The sequence below is a fragment of the Lolium rigidum genome, chromosome 1, assembly GCF_022539505.1.
Source record: "Lolium rigidum isolate FL_2022 chromosome 1, APGP_CSIRO_Lrig_0.1, whole genome shotgun sequence".
Lineage (NCBI taxonomy): Eukaryota > Viridiplantae > Streptophyta > Magnoliopsida > Poales > Poaceae > Lolium > Lolium rigidum.
In genome coordinates, this window is record NC_061508.1 from 29,824,415 (window position 1) to 29,843,492 (window position 19,078).

At 45.4% G+C, this 19,078-nt stretch overlaps 3 protein-coding genes across 3 annotated transcripts; all 3 read right to left on the reverse strand.

Moving 5' to 3' along the window:
• Nucleotides 1-349: 349 nt before the first annotated feature.
• Nucleotides 350-5,881, reverse strand: LOC124685149 (probable protein phosphatase 2C 54). Its single transcript, XM_047219471.1, has 4 exons — nt 5,523-5,881; nt 2,375-2,575; nt 1,657-1,868; nt 350-1,172 (listed from the first exon to the last, which is right to left on the reverse strand). Exons 1-4 carry the CDS (start codon nt 5,598-5,600, stop codon nt 602-604), a joined length of 1,062 nt encoding a protein of 353 aa, XP_047075427.1. The 5' UTR covers nt 5,601-5,881; the 3' UTR covers nt 350-601.
• Nucleotides 5,882-12,803: 6,922 nt separating this feature from the next.
• On the reverse strand, nt 12,804-15,247 carry LOC124685146 (putative glycerol-3-phosphate transporter 5). Its single transcript, XM_047219468.1, has 2 exons — nt 14,238-15,247; nt 12,804-13,518 (listed from the first exon to the last, which is right to left on the reverse strand). The coding sequence occupies exons 1-2, from the start codon at nt 15,178-15,180 to the stop codon at nt 13,001-13,003; spliced, it is 1,461 nt and encodes a 486-aa protein (XP_047075424.1). The 5' UTR covers nt 15,181-15,247; the 3' UTR covers nt 12,804-13,000.
• Nucleotides 15,248-15,514: 267 nt separating this feature from the next.
• Nucleotides 15,515-19,078, reverse strand: LOC124685147 (hydroxyproline O-arabinosyltransferase 1-like). The gene is made up of 8 exons (XM_047219469.1): nt 18,671-19,078; nt 17,718-17,785; nt 17,436-17,637; nt 17,256-17,353; nt 17,019-17,088; nt 16,852-16,923; nt 16,657-16,770; nt 15,515-16,037 (listed from the first exon to the last, which is right to left on the reverse strand). The coding sequence occupies exons 1-8, from the start codon at nt 19,076-19,078 to the stop codon at nt 15,966-15,968; spliced, it is 1,104 nt and encodes a 367-aa protein (XP_047075425.1). The 3' UTR covers nt 15,515-15,965.

The following is a 19,078-nucleotide window of genomic DNA, read 5'->3' on the forward strand; positions in this document are numbered from 1 at the left end:
ATTTCTGTCAAGTGCTTCTCAAGTTATAGTGGACATCTGTTCCTGGAAATTTGCCTGCATGTCTCCCAAGAAACGCACAGGACTGCGTATGTTTGATCGTGCATTCCTCCAAAAAGGTGTCCGGAAACTGGTTGAATTGGGTAGTTAAATGGAATGCAAAAAAGTTGGAATAGTTTAACGGGAAGGGCCAGCGATCTATGCAGTTGGGCATTGTTCTCTTATCACTTATCAGGTAATACTTTGCTCGTCTGTGTTCAGCTCTGTGCTTCTGTGTACTTTATGACCTGTCAACTGAAAATTCATGAGAAACAGGAGACAGTGAACTCGCCACAATTTAAAACAATAAAGCTGCAGTGGCAATCTCCAACAATTGTATTTACAGAGCAAATAGGGAAATATGTGACGAAGTGAGGCTGGGTTCCAGCCACTAAGAATTGCTCACAAGTGTGAGCTCATGTTTGTTGGTTTAATTACCAACAAGAATAGTAACCACTGTCTCAGCAATGGTTAACAACTAAGAACAATGAGGTGCGAACATGACTACATACAATTAGAGCTCAACAACACGGCATAGTACTCCGATCACAGCACAAGAATGATGTTATTGGCTTCCCAGGAGTACCCTGAGGCTATTGAGCCCGTCAGCAGATATGCTCCTTGCCACCCTGCCAGGCCGATTTACTCTGATCTGAGGCGGCGCCACCAGGTGAAAAGAAACCAACACTGCAGTTAGGTTGTCTGTGGCTCCCCGCCTTATTGCCTCCTCGACGATTTCCTTGCAGCACAGCTTCACGTCGTTGTGCTCTTGGAGACGCCTCCGTGCAAAATCCACGGCATTTTGGTTTGAGTAGACATCCCAGATCCCATCGCTGCCGATGATCAAGAACTCGTCGTCCTTTGTCAGTGTGGTCATCTTGACCTCTGGTTCAGCACTCAGGGGGCCTGCTCCAGGCCTATCTGCTTCTTTCATTCCCTCAAGATGCCAGTCACCAAGGGCTCTAGTGACTCCTAACAGACCATTCAGGTAACCATCATCCACATAGGCACCAAGTGACTCTACCCGCATTTTTTCACTCAGGCTGCATGGCCTGTGATCCGTCGACATCTCCATTGCAATACCACACCGGGAAAGAACTGCTCTGCAATCACCGGCATTGGCAACCAGAAGTGACCTGCACTAGACATAATAATGATTAGTATGATAATTAGTATTGGTCACTTGGAATGCCAATTGGCAGTGCAGTTTACAGGTAAAAGAAAACAGCAAAAAATAAGATGACCTTACGTTGGATAAATGTCAGTAATATTGTGCTTTTAGAAATATCTTCTGGGATAGAAAAGATGTGTAAATATAAATCATATGCTTGGGATGCAGATTCAAAATATGCAGAATTCTCTAGTATAACATATTTGCTGAACATGCAAGGTGATCTACACAGCACAGAAACAGTATAAATATCACGGTACCAGATTACCATGCATTTTCAGTGTATGTCCATAGAAAAATGTACTTTATGAATCAATCCATTTAAAAGATGCTGAACAATGAGACTTTGTATGGAAACCAAATGTATTACAGGCTTGGTAGTAATGACCGACTCAATCGAAGATGCAATTAAGAAGGGAGAACCATAGTTATATGTGCCAGAAAACTACCTTCCAAAAATCATTGCTGTAAGTGCTGTTGTGCCGGATGACAGAGCTCTGTGGTGAGAGCATTTATCAGCAAACTGATTATCTATCTGCACAAAGGATCTGCTCACTACTTTCTCAAGCTCAAGAGGAAAATCAGCATCTTCAACAATGACCCTTGGTAAGTTATCACGAACAAAATGGGCAGCATCTTTTCCACCGTGCCCATCAAAGACCTAGAAATTGAAACTGTCAAAACTTAACTTACACTGCAATAATATATTTTGATTCGCAAAAGGAGAACAACTGAAATGATGACCACATAATAAAATAAAAACGGAACTCTATAAGTACTACAGTTACACTCTGAGGTCCGCAACACACACTGCATTCTGTACAGAACTATGATTCTATGAAGAGAACTTTACTGGATAGTGGCAGGATGCTGAATGTAGACCAGGGTTAGTAGTCAAGGATCAAGGATAGGATTGACTAGGTTTAGATCTTGAGGATACATACGATCTGTCTGTGCATACTCTATACAAGTTTGCTGGTGCACAAAATACAACTCATATTCCCTACTACTGAGTGTACCATGCAACACGATATAATCTGACATAATTCTCTTCTTCCATATTTGGACACTGGTTTCTTAACTATTGTCAGTTATACACTAGTAAATTGGATAGAATTAATTTCTCTGTCAAAATGAGCAAAACTAAAAAAGTGAGCAAGTACCTACCCCATAAAAGGAAACAACTTCCTTATCCACTGTTGGATAACCAAAGCTTTTAGCTAGGTCAGCAATACACACATGGGTATCTTCCATGTACTGACGACTTCCAATATCTGACCAACCCCCTGATCGAACATTTGGGAGGAAATTGGCAAAGTTACTCTGCTTGAAATCAGCAGTTGTGGTGTTCTCACAAACACTCTCCATCTGTATGTTCAAAAATGGATTAGTACAATGACGGTAGGAAAAACAGGAAAGATTTCCATTCAAAGATGAAGCACCGCTTTGCATACTAAATTTCTTATGAACATATTACTACTTAGTAATTGATTACAAAAAATCATTCAGACTGCATGTGATGATCAGGTAACTTGGTCATATGTTCATAACTGCTATTAGCCAATTTCGGAAGACAGTCCAATTATTATTAGCTTTGATGAGTACCATGTCTAGTTTAGTGCTCTTACTCTTGGAATAGCAACTTGGAAATATAAACAGGTTGCATTCACTAGTACATAATCTTTTTTCTGAAGAGAATTATTAAAGCTCCTAGTTTAACTAACTAATGCTCAACTTAGTAAGATCAATAGATGCCTGACTATTTCTAGTACATCAATGGCACAAGAAAATTTAACACGGGATAACCAAACTAGATAGTGACCATTCGATATAGTTTGATGCGACAATAAAAATCACCTACAGCCGTCTGCTGATTAAACAAATAGAGCCATATATAAATGGATAAATGTAATCAAAAAGATGGTTCAGCACTACAATTGCACAAACTAATGATGGCAACCCATGAAAACAGCAAACTGAAGCTACAGTCAGACCGATCATCACTGATATAATGGCAGGCGCTTGAAAGCAAGCAATCAACATGTATCATAGGAAGAATAATGTGACGTTCACTTAGGGCATCTCCAGCGGCGCGACGCAAACGGACGCTGAGCGACCGTTTGCGTCCGCCTTGACCGAAAATGCGTCTGGCACCCTCTCCAGCGGCGCGGCGCAAAGTGACCGGGCCGTCCGCAGAGACGCAAACCTGCCTCTGCGGACGCTGCGCGGACGCGCAAAGTGTCCGCTCGCGTCTCCACCGGGCCCGCCTGGCAGCGAGTCTGCATCGAGGGCAACGCTTCGGCGGTCGCGCTTCCGCGTCTGCGCCGCAGCCTTCGCCATCAATGGTGCGGCTGCCTGTTCTGCGCACTGGCGGGCGGCGGCTGGGCTTCTGCGCCGCCTTCAATGGCATCGTATCCCGCGCGCGACCGCCCTTAAAAGTCCACCGGCCGCGTTCCTCCTTCCCCCACACCTCCACTCGCACCACCACCGCCGCAACGCCATGGGGAAGAAAAACGACTTCGAGGCCTCCGGCAGCGGCAGCAAGAGGGTGCCGCTCCCCGTCACGCTGGGGAGGCTAATGCACGCCAAATGGTTGCCGTGCGAGTCCTGGTCCGGCGTGCAACTGCCTGGCGGCTGGCGGCTTAGCTGCCGCCGGGTGCCCATCCCTCCAGTCCCTGCGCGTGAGCCTGACCGGACCGCGGAGATCCGGCGAAGGAGGCGGTACCTGCCGCCGGACCTCCTCGCCGATCCGGCGTACGCCATCGACTCCGGCGGCTGGCGTACGTATCCGTCGACCGAGACGGATAAGAGAAGAAGGGCGGGCTTCATGGGCGACAGGGATTTTCCCTTCGGGGCTGCACCGCCGACTCGTCCACGAAGACAGGAGGCGCCGAGGCGTCGTCAGCAGGCGCCGACGCGCGCGCAGTACAACGACGACCACGACCGCGACGACCACGACGACGACGCCTACGCCGCCTACGACGACGAGGACGACTACATCGAGGCGCTCGTGTACCATAACGAGGAGGTGAAGGACGACAGCGATGACTACGTCGCGGCCGTCTTCCACGAATGGCAGCAGGCCGTGGCGGAGGGCCGCAATTTCGAGTTCCCGGAGAACATGACGGACGACGAGATGGCGAAGCTCGGCGTCCTCGTCTCCGAGAACGACGCGCCTGTGCAGCCGCCGCTGCCCCGCTACGCCACAGGCGTCATGCCGCCGGGCCTGTCGGAGGATGAAGCCCTTCGACTGGCACTACAGGACTCGGCGGCGCCACAACCGCCGTCGTACAACCCCTGGGCTCCTCCTCCACCGCCGCCACAGCCGCAGCCCTGGGCGCCTCCTCCGCCGCCGCCACAGCCATATCCCTGGGCGCCTCCACCGCCGCCACAGCCGCAGCTCTGGGCGCCTCCACCTCCAGCACCGCCGGCGCGCCCGGCGTACGCTCCCCGGATGGCAACTGGCCGTGGCCGATACCGGAGCTCATCGTGCTCGACAGCGACGAGGAGCAGCAGTAGGCATTAGGTTTTTTTTTTTTCATGTTTTAACTATGTAAATTATGTTTCATGTATAAAAAAATGATTCGGCCAAAAAATGCGTCGTGCCGCTGGAGCCACCCCCGACGCAAACGGACGCGCGGTCGATTTCAACCATTTCGGCCGACGCAAACCGATGCGCGCGGACGCTAAAATGCGTCGCCGCTTGAGATGCCCTTAGCATAGCATTAGGACCATGTTTTCTTTCAATTCAACCTAGGGGAAAAAACTTGCAAGTAGTGGGAGTAATAATTATTCCTGTTTGCTACGTAGTACAATAGTCTAGAACTGGTACCTCCCTGACACCCTGTGGCAGTAAATTTCATCACAATCACAAGCAAATGATTGGACACAGCGTCTACACCCAGTACAGTTCCAGAGTACTACTAGCGAAGAACAGATGCAATGCATAGACAAACAACGGCCTGTCACTCCTCACCAGAAATCTCCTACCGAACATCTACCAGTTGTAATACAGGAACTTTAAATCCGTTCTATCGAATGATTCAAAGAGCATTCTCTCCCTCAGTAACAACAACAACAATCCTCCAAGTCTGTTCCAGATTCTAAGAAACGGAAGTACCAGAAGTGTCCACAAAGCAAACACAGCATGGTTGCTGTGCTGCCAGCTCAATTCATCTTTCGTACCATGACGAACTCAGATGAACCAACAGAAATCGTCAAATTTCCCGGACACGGTGAGATTCATCTAGTCTGCTAGCAAAAAAGTACCCTCCCAAAATCGGATCTTGCTGCAGAGACAGAGGCAGGCACTCACATGAGGCAAGGTGATCTCGGCGGGCTTCTCCACTCCGGCGTCTCCAAAATCGAGCCTCTCTGCGTCGTCCACGCACATGCCGGCCCCTGACAGGCCTGCCTCCTGCGTTTCTTGGGTCTTGGCACGGCTGGTAGGAAGATCGGGCAAGCACCAGGGAAAAGGAGTAGAAGGAAGGGAAACAAGTTAGGAGGGAGAAGAATAGTAAGGGTAGGAGTAGAGTAGGAGGGGCAGAGGAAGAGGAATCCGAGGAGGAGAGCAACGGAGATGCTTTGGGAATATCTGTGGCGAAAGAAATCCTTCGGGGAAAGTAGAGGCGAAGGGGAAGCTTGAGGTGGTTGTTTGTTGGATGGAGCTGGAATTTTTTATAGAGAAAGAGAGGAGAGCGGTGATAAGAGAGAGAGAGGGAGGAAGAAAGGCACGTGGTGCGTGAGCGTCAGATGTGACGTCATTGGGCTTCAGTGCTTACTCAGTCAAATTTAATATATATATATATGATAAAAATATATACTATTATTAAAAACATATTTTAATGATATAATATTTATTTTGTATAACTTATATTATATATTAGTCAAATTGATGATCTAGGGATGTATGCACTTCCTATAAATCATGTCTCGTGGCGTGGGACACAATGTGTTGTCCAAAGCGCGGGGTAGCCTAGACATCAAGAACATCACTGCAGTTGAAGCTTGTGCACCGCCTCCACTCCGACTTTGACACCCCGTGGCCATGGTGGGCCTGGAAACACGGGCACCGGCCACGTCACCCCTGGTTTACACTGGAAGCACCTCAACGCCATGGTGTAATTGTACCGTGGTGTTTCAGCTGCCCAGGTTGGCGACCACACCTCTATTATAAACACGGCAAGCAATAACGAAGAACGAAAAAAGGAAATCGTAGTAAGAGACGCAAGATTTAACATGGAAAACCCCTCCAACATAGAGGAGGAAAAATCACGGGCGCCAGCCAGCAAAAATTTACTATATTGGTAATGTTTACAAACATCGTGGGTTATCTTATAACAAAAGAAGCCTGGTGACCGGGTGTATACGTGAGCACGCATCCATTGGTTGACACGTGTCACATCTAGCAATCCACCGTTACCATCATTGTTAGGTTAGCAAACCACATCAACACTAACAACACTTCCAAATCATTGGCACTAATGATTGGCGCTACCAATCATTGAAACGCAGGACCCACAGCCCACGCCAAGTACGCTTACCGATGGATAAGACAACGTCAAGGCAACAGATCCAATTGACGAGAACCGGATCTCAACGCAGATCGTGTGGTATCTAGAGGGTGCTCATGTATACACCTAGTCACCAAATCCCCTCTCTATCTTATAATCTGATAAATCCTAGCCGGTGCGGTGATATGTGCATAAGAAATGCAACCGAAAACTCTCTACTGTGAATAATCAGGAGGTGAACCAGACCATACCTCAAAGAGTTTTCTTATCAAGCGGAATGTAAGGTGACATGTTTATCAAGTAAGAGGCGGTGGAGCTAGCTTCATCCCAAAAACGTGTGTCCATACCAGCATTGGACAACATGCAACGTGTCTTGGAGATGATGGTTTTGTTCATCCTCTCTGCCACACCATTCCGTTGAGGAGTTTACAGGATGGTGTGGTGCCTAACAATGCGAGTGTACGGGATGTGTGGTGCCTGACAATGCCTTCACCGCTGCAGTGATCATTAAAAATAGTAGAACAAAATTTGATGTCATTGCTAGTACGAAGCAATCTAACCTTCTTTTCATTTTGTTTCTCCACCATAACTTTTTACTTTATAAAAGCATCAAGCACATCATATTTATATTTCAAAAAGAAAGAGCACATTTTTCTAGAGTAATAATCAATGCTAGTAAGCATATAATTTGCACCACCAAGAGAAGTCTTGAGGAAAGATCCCCACACATCAACATGCACATAATCTAAAATCTTTTTAGTGGTATGAATGGAAGCATTGAATTTTACTCTCTTATGCTTATCAAAGAAGTAGTGCTCACAGAACCTCAAATTACTCAAATTGCAGCAATCTGGTAGGTCTCTCCTATGTAATTCGGTCATGCCATGTTCACTTATATGTCCAAGACGCATATGCCAAATATTAGTTTTGGAATGTTCATTCGGAATAACAACATCATCAACAATACTAGTCAAAGTGCTACCTCTAAGAACATATAACTTTGCAGAATTCATATCGCTATCAGGTGAACGAGGGAACCTATTGATACCTTAAAACTCCATGTGAACTAGAGTGTTTATACCCCTCGACATCAAGGGTGCTTAAATTTGGTTTGCATATTTGGTCTTGCAGAATTCATATCGCTATCAGGTGAACGAGGGAACATATTGATACCTTAAAACTCCATGTGAACTAGAGTGTTTATACCCCTCGACATCAAGGGTGCTGAGCGAGATCAAATTTCTTGTCATGCCTAGTATGTGTCTCACCTTCGTCAATGTACGTATCATGCCATCGTGTATCCTGATCCGAACGTATCTAATGCCCACGATCTCGTGTGGGTTGTTATCTCTCATACACACAACATCTACACTCTGCACAAACTCATAAGAACTGAACCAGTCTTTGTTACAGCAAATATGAAATTAACATGCAGAATCAAGTATCCACTCATCATTACCAGAAACACAACTAGCAAAGACAACTAGGCAATCAACATCAGAATTATCACTCGAAACAACATCAACCATACCATCACCATCATATTTGTTTTTGGTTGGTACGTACCATTTTTTCTCTCCTTGTTCTACGGCTTCCAACAGTCATCAATATATTGATTAGTTTTCTTACAATACCCGCAAATTTTGTCTCATTCCTTGGACTTTGAGCGACCTCTATTGGTCTTGCTCTTATCTCTGTTGTTGTAGTTATTGTTGTCCTCGAACCTGTAGTGCTTCTACCTTTGATGACGAACCCTCTGCCTGCACCACAGTTGTCATTTTTTTCTCTCTGCTAGAGGGCCTCATAAACTTCGAGAAGGGTTAGTGTATCACACCTCAATGTTATAGTGTCCCACAATTTTTTTAATGAATTAGGAAACGGGGCTTACAATAAAAGAGCAAAATCTTCATCATCATATTTACCTTCATGGACAGCAAATCAGAAACGGTCTCTCTAAAGATCAATAGTTGATTCATCAGTGACGTACCTTATTGCAACTTGTGCGAGAACAACTGCATCTTCACGTGCCATCTTACTGGTTAGATCTTTTGACATGCAGATCAATTCTAGTATCAATCATAGGGATGCTACAGATTTCTATTGCAACACTTCATGTAAAATATTATTGGATAGATGAAGCTGAATCAAAGACAAAGCCTTACGGTCCTTGCGCTTTTCCTCAATGTTCCATGTCGACGAATCTTTCTCCAGGGACGGAGCCAGGGAAGTGACACAAGGGGGGGCTAACTACATGCAAAATTTCTTGGAGGGGGGCATATAGCTAAATTTAGGTGAAATTACAGGTAAAATAAGCATATTAGCAAGGGGGTTTTCACAAAAATTTCCACCATGAGGGGGGCCATGGCCCCAGCCAGCCCCATGCTGGCTCCGTCCCTGTCTTTCTCCCCGAAACCATCAATGCTTCATCCTGATCAAAAGTTTGGGCGAGGATCGTCCTCATCTTCACTTGCCATAGAGAGAATCTTGCGGTGTAGTCCAGCTGTAGTAGATCGAACTTCAATGACTCCATGTCGCAAAGCCCAGACCAAACCTGTTATAAATATGACAAGCAATAACCAAGAACGAAAAAGGAAATCGCGGCGGGAGACACAAGATTTAACTTGGAGAACGCCTCCAACATAGAGGGGGGGAACCACAAGCACCATCCAACAAAACTTCTTATGGCTAGACATGTGGAGTCGTTGGACAATCCACCTCTCGCATGCCACGGTTGTTGTTGTTCTCTCCGCTGGGGTCCAGCGTGCCCTCATCCCTTGGCTCACTTATGCGGGTGTACCCCTCCTGCTGGAGCTCCTTCCTCTGGTGGGTGAGAAAGACATTGCTCTGTTCAATGTCCTTGTGAGACAAACTAGAGCCAATATCAATACCAAAGAGAAAGACTTTGGTCCTACAGTTGCGGCTCCTGTTTCTCTACCAGCAAATTCTACAAGTTAAATTTTAAACATATTCAGGCTCCCATTTTCTCTCCTTGGATCTGGAGATTGATGAAATGCACACCTAAGATCAATTCTTTTTCTGGCTCCTCGCTAATGACCGCATCAATACGAAGGATATGTTACTAAGGAAAAAAACACTTAACTCTCAACGCTAAGCGTCTGCCACTACTTGTTAGAAGATTTGTAAGCATATGAACTCTCTCATTTTTGATAATGTAACACCTTCCATTAGTGTTTGGTACTTTTCTTTTAAAAAGGGACCTCTTCCTTCTTTCTTACAGAATGACCCTCTTGGCGTGGCTAGACGCTTTGTAGTTTGTTTGGGCTATGCCCTGGGCTAAGTGACATGGGTATACCCTTCGGGTACCCATTATTGGTATACCTGGCTCGGCTCGGTCCAATATGGAGAAGGCCCAACAAGGCAACCCGAAGAAGTAGTCAACTAGGACTCTTGTAAAACCCTAGGATGGTTGCATATATAAAGTCAGCCAGGGTACCCGATAGAAGAAGGCCAACAGAGAGACAACAGATAGATGATAGATAGACAACATAGCTCCGCCTATGGCGGCACCCTGTAAACATACTTATGATCTTATACTGGATTGCTAGCAGCACGTAGGGATCCTCCTCCGAGGGGACCCGAAGCAGGGTACGTCATGTGCCTAATCTCGCTCCCGGAATCTCCATCGTCGCTCTCTCCCGAAACCCAAGTCTACAATCTGTAGGCATTAGCGAGGTGATCCCTCGTCACTAAGCCCGTTATTTTGTACATCATTTTCTTCCTTCTTGTACATTTTATTTCTTTTAATAAATTTACGGTCGGGGACTCCCCTATTGCTTTCGGCTCAAAAAAATAATCCTGATGCACATCACTATCGGCGATGGGAAGCATCAATTGTTTTGGTGTGATCGTTGGATCAATGGAAATATTGCTGCTGATATCGCGTTGAGGCTGTCCATGGCTATCAGAACTTGAATTAGGAACATCCGAACTGTCGAGCAAGGTCTCGCAGATGATCGTTGGGTGCAAGATGCAATTAGAGCAAGTATAATAAGGCTGACTCAGCGGGCTATAAGAATTAAAATAGTATTGTTTTGCTTAGGTGGATAAGAGAGAAGTGGAGAGAGAAGAGAGATGGGCTCTCATGCAAGAGCCAGCTCTTGCACGTGCTCCTAGGCACTTTGTGAGTATGTGTGGTGGGCCTTTTATACATAAAGTTATCAATCCTTAAAGCCAACTATTGTACAAGTTAGCTATAAGCTGACTATAGCTGGCCTTATAGCCAGCACCCAGCTGTACTATTAGAATTGCTCTTACAGGCCAATCGGTGGAGGGTATCAAAGAGGGCATGGCCCTACTCCTGGCAATTCAAGAAGTGGAACGAGATGTCACTGTGCCTGATACTTTTACCTAGCCATCTTCGGCCACATGGCTATACTCTGCTAAATCACCAAGTGACGCAAAACTTCGTTGTCTGTTGTCACCATGAGACATATTGGTTTTCGATTTTCATGGAGAAGACAGTGGCGAAGAATGTTAGGCGGTTGTGTTCTGAGGCTAGTAATGGCCGACTGTGTCTTCATGGTGATATGGACCTAACTTGGTGGTTCTTGACTTGCAGCAGCGACATCAGCAAGTGGGGGCGACAACACAGGAGGAGTGCATGCTCTCATCTTTCATAGTGAAAATCCAAGGTCTGGCTTTAATTTGTTGCGTCTAGCAATGATCTTATTGAAGACACTGCTTTGAGAGGGCGCATTTACTCCGAGATCAAAATTCAAGGTCTAGTATTAATTGGTTGTATCTAGCAAGGACCTTGTTGAAGACATTGTTTTATCACCACGGACTCCCCGTGGTGTCTTGGTAGTTGTTTTTTTTTTGTAGCTACAAGGTTTAGATCACCAAAGCGGGTTCTTTGATTTTTTTTTCCCCTTCTTTTTCTTGTTTTTATCTTAGGGTCATGCATCTGTAATGTCTTTAGAATATTTCGTTGTTGCTGGCTGGGTGTAACTAGTATATTCATGATATTAATACATTTCTCTTATCCAAAAGCAGGAACGGTCACCCTATTTTGGTGGAACCAAAGAATGGTGAGAGCATGCAGTCGAAGACTTGAGGACCCTAACTGTGCGCGCGGTTAAGATGATAATGGCTGCATACCTGACCAGTGACCAGGTCACCAAGATTGTGACTCCAGTTGCATTGGACCAGTAATTGCTGCTTCTGGGCTGGGAGTGATAATCCAGGTCGCATACCGCGCTAATGTGCAATGGCGCATCTTCTATTTCGAAGCAACGGCGCTCCCTGTTTCCAGTGTCGCCATCGTGGCCATCGTCCACCTTCAGTTCAGTCTCCCAAAATTCCACCCTTTCGAAATTCCCAAATTTTAAGTATAAAATTCTGAGATATTCCATTTTTCCACAATTTGTTCCATTTTTCCAACATCAAATGTACCTTTATTGTATGCATTTTATATTGTAGTTATTGATATTTCTATCTTTGATTCTTTATACTTGATCAAACTTTACAAATTTTGACACTGACCAAAATTTCTATGCAAAATATTTTGGGAAGGAGCAAGTGGATTCCGAGAACAAAATTTACAAAAAATGAGGGAAAAATGCTGCAGTTTCATTCTTTAAAAAAAAATCTCACATGTATAGACATAAATGCAAAAATTGTGAATGAATATTGTTATCTGTGCTCTAAACAACAGCAGATGTATGGACCTATAATGGCAAGTAGTACATCCATTATACATCCATGTATTTGTATTATTTAGTAACCCAGAATAAACATACTTTTTCATGAAATTTGATGAAATAAAAGCATACACACTTGTGTAAAACATCAGATTTTTTCGAAGCTTTTAAATGTGGTTAAACTATTCTTTAGATGCCGAGGACCCACAATGTGGGGAGCTTTCTAGGACATCGTGTTCAAATGACCGGAGCTCTACTTATGTTTTTTGCGGCACCAAACTTATACTTTGCACACAACAATCTTTTGCTGATTGAACAGTCTACCACTGGAAAAGCCATAAGCATCAGAACAAACATGGATAACATGTAATGAACTAATAATTTGTCAATACACTCACTATTATGCAAAAAAGAAAGGGACAATTTGTATCCAGCCTTTGATTTCTATGAGTGTACATATGTGCAACCAACCAACCAGCCCAACAACTTACATGCACCAAGAAATGGTCCTAACCTAACTCCTACAGACTTACAACTCCTGCAAGTAATTAAGTCTCCCAGAACCCACAGAAAAAATCAAGTGTCTAACAATTCCGAAGCATCAGCAAAGCAAACGAAGCCTAATGCCTGGCACCGATCTTAGCAACTATCTCATCTCTCGCTATGCGTATCAAAAACACCAGGGCGAGCGATATGGACAAGATCAGCATGAAGAACACGCTGTTCCATCCTCTGGTCGAGATGTACCCCGTCAGTAAGGGTCCCAGCGCAGCGCCGACAGATCCGGTGCCATCGATTATTGCCGATACCGTAGCCAGCGCTCGTGAGTTCCCCTTGATCGCATCCTGGGTGCCGAGATCTGTTGCCACAGCAGTGGTGATGAGGGAGTAGGGGCCATTCACGAAGTAACCAGAGATGAACATGAGGCCAAGGTTGTGGCGCATGGATATGCTTCCGAATGCCCGGTAAAGGATAAGCGAAGGGATTGACAGGAGAAGAAACAAAACTGATGTTATAGCACGGGCACCTATTGCGTCCGAGAGGTAACCAGCTGAAATCCCTCCCAAAACTCCTCCAACGTCGAATACGATTGACAAAATTCCTGAAGCCTTGTGCGACAAGAACTGGCCAGCTACAGCTGCAACATAGTGGCATGTGATATAAGTATATGCATGATGTGTGCTAAGACTACAACTGATACTTTGGAAAAGTTCTGTATTTAAAAAATGGTTGCAAATATAACAGTAATCTCCAAATAGCACTCGTCACTTGTAGTTTTTGTCTTTTCATTAGACTTCAGAAATGAAACAAAGGAAGTGTGGGTATTTTACAACTACTACAAGCTGGATTAGTCGCGTGTCTTTTTTATCACATTACTACCTGGAAAACTAATATGTGTAGAAATTCTGACAGGGATATGATCAACAAAAGAGGGTTCTTCAATATGCAAAGCTTTGACCTCGTACAAGCCGCTCAGCAAACTAACACAGCTACTCCATTACTTTTATATGTGTAGAAATGCTGACAGGGATGTGATCCCTGGTAATCACAAGAGATCAATCTCCCCCTTGTCACAGAACTACTGATCATGTTGTCCAATAAGAAGCAATCAGCTAACCACGGCATCAAAGTGAAACCACTGCTATATCAAACTGTTAAGGTAGGATAGATTATTTAACAGTTCAGTTTGAGACTTACAAACTTACAATGTCAAATGGTAGCAGTTCAAACTAATCATGATCTATTTCTTCATTTTACTTGACCCAATTTCACAAAGTATCCAAGTAGTGAACAGCAAGCAGCAGATAACAAGATGGTATGTTTCTATTGTGGCTGCAGGAGAATATAAGCACGCACCATTGTTCCGTATATAGAATGGCAACCAGTAGAGGAAGGTATAAGCAACAAGCTTGGAGAAGAAGAGGCAGAACGCATAAGGCGCGACACCAGGCAATCTCCATGCCTCCAAGAATCCAATGGCCCTAGGAAGAGGAAGTTGAGACCCCATCTCCATTTCAAACTCGTCATCATCCACTTGAACCTCTTTCTTCTCCTCCACAAGAAGCTCCACCTCCTCCCCACCTTCCCCATTCATCTCAACCTCCATTGCATCCAGCTCCAAACCAGCATCACTCGGGTGGGCGACCAAGAACACCAGCACCACGACTCCGAGCGCGGCAATGAAAAATGCTGGCACCAAGAAGGACCAGCCCCATCCGAACTCGAGCACGGCGGCGGCGAGGAAGGAGCCCGCGATGTTGCCGACAGAGGTGTGCGAGGTCCACACCCCCATGATGGTGCCGCGGCTGGAGGCGTGGCCGAACCAGTTCCCCACGACGGCGACGACGCAGGGCCATCCGGCGGACTGGACCACGCCGCTGGCGACCTGCGCGGCGAGGAAGAAGGCGAGGCTGTGGATGTCGAGGAAGTAGGCCGCGCCGAGCGCCGCCGACGTGGCCGCGGAGGCGAGCATGGCGGCGCCGAGGAGGACGCGGAGGTCGGCGCGGTCGGCGAGGTGGCCCGCGGCGAACATGGCGGCGGCGTAGGCCGCGAGGAAGGCGAGGTCGAGCTCGCCCAGGTGGTGCGTCCCGCTGGGCCCGGAGAAGGGCGCCCAGTCCGTGGAGAGGACGGCCTTGACGATGCTGGGCGGCTTCCGGGAGGCGTGGAACGCGGCGTACGCGGCGAAGGTGAGCGCTAGCACCGCGTACTGGCGGCGCCGGAGATCACGCGCGGCTGTGGCGGCGGTATGGCCGCCCTGAGCGCTCACGTGAGAGGCCGGCGGCGCCGCCGCCGGTTCCATTGGAGGAGACGGAAGCTAGGGAGGTGGTGTTGGGTTCGGTGGCATTGGAGGCAAGGGGAGGTGGGATCTGAAGAGAAGGAGACGACTGGAAGAGAAGTAAGAGCGAAGGAATTGACTCTTCTTTGTCACAAATAGAACTTTCTTCATTGTTAAATTGAGAAGGCGAGAAGAATTTCCTTTCTAGATCTATCTTCAGTAATTTAAAACAATAGCGTATTTGTATTCCCTGGCAAAACATATTAACCAGTTAGCCAGCAGATGACAATCACTTGGGTAAACTAGGTAAATGAGTAAAATGTATCACTTCCAACTCCTTCTAAGGCAGCCACTTATGTTACTAAGCAAACTTGGTTCATGCATTTCAGCTACACTTCAAATGGAAAAACAAGTAGATTAGTGTGTCTTGCCTAAATGACAGTCTATGCCTGACTTTTCTGAAGCAGAAAAGAATCAGGATGAAGACAGGAATGAGGATCAAGAACCAGAAGAGCTCAACACACCTCTCACTCATTTACATTGGACTTTTCACCTACATTTACAGACTTTTCACGTAAAATATATTTAGCCGTAGTGTATGTGTATTGTAACATATACCCAAAGGGATCATATTGACTTGCACTAATTCAGCTTTAGGCTATCCAATCCCTCAACATACACTTGGTGATCCAAGCAGAAATGTATGATGTCAACAGCTCTGGGTAAGCCTATATATGAACCAGTTGTCCAAGCTTCAGCGGTGAGGGGACAAAATTGAATGGACATGCCAAGTATCAGATTATACAAGGTCACTCGGCTGCATAAGATTCCCAGTTGGGTATGTTGGCTGTTGCTTCATTCACCATTTTCACAAGTGTCACCTATGGAAAATACAGAATCCATTAGTAAATGTGACTAGTAACTATTCCAAGAAAATAGGAGCATGGTATAGCAAAATAATGACTCTGTAGTATGCATGAACGATCTATTATCCCTCGTCATCCCATCACATTTAGGTACCTTAACTGGAGAAAAAGGAATAGTGAAGGTATTCCAAGCACATCTATTGCAAAAAAAAAAATGGCTTGTTTTGGATGATAAATCTGAAGTATCGCTAATAACGGATGAAGGGTAATGGATGAAGAATAACGGATGACTTGTATTATTCTGCCATGAAACTGACATACTTAAACTTGCACCTATACCTAATGGTCATCCTACTACATCGCTAATACTTCATTGCGATTTGCAACTAGGGCCTGTTTGCAACACCAGTAACTATACCAATCCTATGTTCATCCTTTGTAGTTTATGTAGTGTGTATTGAGTACTGACTAAGACAACAAAACTCCTTGAAAGAGTGGATAACAAGGACAGGACAGGTACGCCGTGGAAAAAGAACACCGTCGAAAATTCAGAATAATGCTCACTAGAATGAACAATAAAAAGGTCTTCAAGCAGAAAATCAATATTAGATCTGCAGGTAGAGCTGAACCATACCACACTTCTAGGTACGCCATTCGGAGGTAATGGCAAATTTCTAGGAGGAGGTTTATTCTCGTAGGATCTTTTGTCAAACCTCCACTCTCCAATTATGCCGTAAGTCAATTCACCCTAGTTCAGAGAAGAACATGGTTAAAGCATGAACTTATAAGACGAATCCTGAAATTTTGCATCAAAGAGAAAACTATATACCTTCATATCATAATCACACCCATAAGTATAATGTATGATATATGAATCACCAATTTCCAAGTCCCATGGTGGCTAAAACAACAGAATGGAATTATCAGCTCAGAACAGAATTGCACAAGTTCCCCAATATGCATGCTTACATTCTACTGAACCAAACAGTCAAAAACCTGAATCATGAAATCCTTGTGTAAGATATTCCCCACTCCATGCAGAGCTGATGCTACAGCATATGCATACCTGCTTCCCAGGATAGCAGCATAGAAACATCAGTATACAGAATAATTACACATGCAGTGCATTGACTAGAATAAACATCAACAGCAAGATTTCGAAGGCATTTCTCAAAGCCTGATTGAAAGCTTGGACCAATCGTGGAAATAAGATAATGAATGGATGTACTTTACATTTCAAGAACCCATCCAAAAGCTTTATCTGCTTCAGGATCTTTCTTCATGGCTAACGACATATTCATCCATGTCGGTGCAATCCTAGAAAGAGACTCCTAGCAAATTAGAGAAAACATAACTGCTTAATTGATTCCGTATGAGTACATGCACAGAATATATTCCACAGGGTAAAACTACCTTCTCAATGATGACAGGAGAATTTCCTATGGGATCAATGTTTGTGATTGGCCCTTTATTTTCAGGAAAGAACTTACGCAACATTTTTTCATATTTTTGGGGCTCTATATAGAAGAAAGGGAAAGCTGCTGCACGGCCATCTCTTGATAAGTTCGGAATAGGCTTGACAATAAGATGATCTGGCTCCGCCATCAAGATATATCTACAAAATATATAAAAGTTAACCAAAATACTGTATCTGAAGGTTGGTGTATACTTCTTGTATGAACTTACTGAACTCACTCTTCCTGTATGTCTGCCTTCTGGAGCCATTGAACAAATGCCCATGGCCTATTAAGAACAATGTATCCCTGAGATTTAGGATGAACTCTGTTAAGAGAAAAATTCCAAAGAGCGGTGTTTTGGGAACAGTTTGCAACAGAAAAGCAAAAAAAATAAAACATTTGCAAAGAAAATACATGGTTTTAGTACTAAGGCTTGGTCAGTAACTTTGTGAGATCTTGAATTGTTCATCCATCAGTATTCTAGTATGCATGTACAACAAAACTGAAGAATGGCCACAGGAGTCTATCATGATGAGAGACCCACTGACCACAGCATTATTGTCAGCTTGCGTCCTACATCGATAGTTCTTGCCTTGGACGCCACATGATGCAAAGCAGGTAACAGCAGGGTCCAATAATCCTGTTTACTCATCCTAGCTGCCAGTCAGTCTTTTCCACCAACTTGGCCTCACCATTTGCTCCTATCCACAGAGGTACTTGATCCCACACACCACATGTTTGCATAAGGTAAAGTAGGACAGCTGTTATTTTGTCCAGAAGTTAATGATCATGTATCTTTCTCTGGAATTTTAATTTCTGTCTTAACCTTTCCATTTAACCGGGAGCGCAGGACTTGGGACATTAAATTTGTTATAGTGGTACTGTGTTAGTGTTATGGAGGTCAAGTTGAGCATCAAAGTGAACATAAACCAGTATCTAGACAATTCCAATAACTGCTATGATGCTGCTGCATTAAAGCTAATTGTGCCTACCTCTCCATATCAACCAATTCACATGATGCCGAATTAACAAGTTCAGATTTCTCACTTTCAACTACTAATTTTTACTCACATTTCTTCAAAACCAGTAACGACTAGTAGTAGTAACAAGAAACCAGGGAAGCAACAAGGAAAACAGCAAACAACATTGTAAAATTGGCGTTTCAGGTAACCAAGCAACGGAGCGCATTACCTGATCCGTCCCTTCCGGCAGCGGGTCGGCGACGAAGGTGGGGATCTCGCGGACGAACTCGTCGGGCTTCCCGGAGTGCAGGATCCTGGTGAAGCCGCCCATGTCGCCGCCGCGCGCCTGCCGCCGCGCCTCCTTGAACCAGTGGTACATGACGCGGCACTGCCACGTGTTGTAGACGGACCCGGAGGCGGTCACCGCGGTGTGGAACGGCCTCGGCCCGCCGCTGCCGCCGCCAGAGGCGAGGCGGCGGGAGCGGGATGAGGAGGAAAAGGCGGCGGTGGCGTCGGGGAAGGAGGTGGGGAGGGGCGGGACGGAGCGGGGCGAGAGGAGCGCGTTGTAGGTGAGGAACGCCGCGGAGAGCGCGATGAAGACCAGCGGCGGGGCGCCGCGGCCGCACGGCGGTGCCAT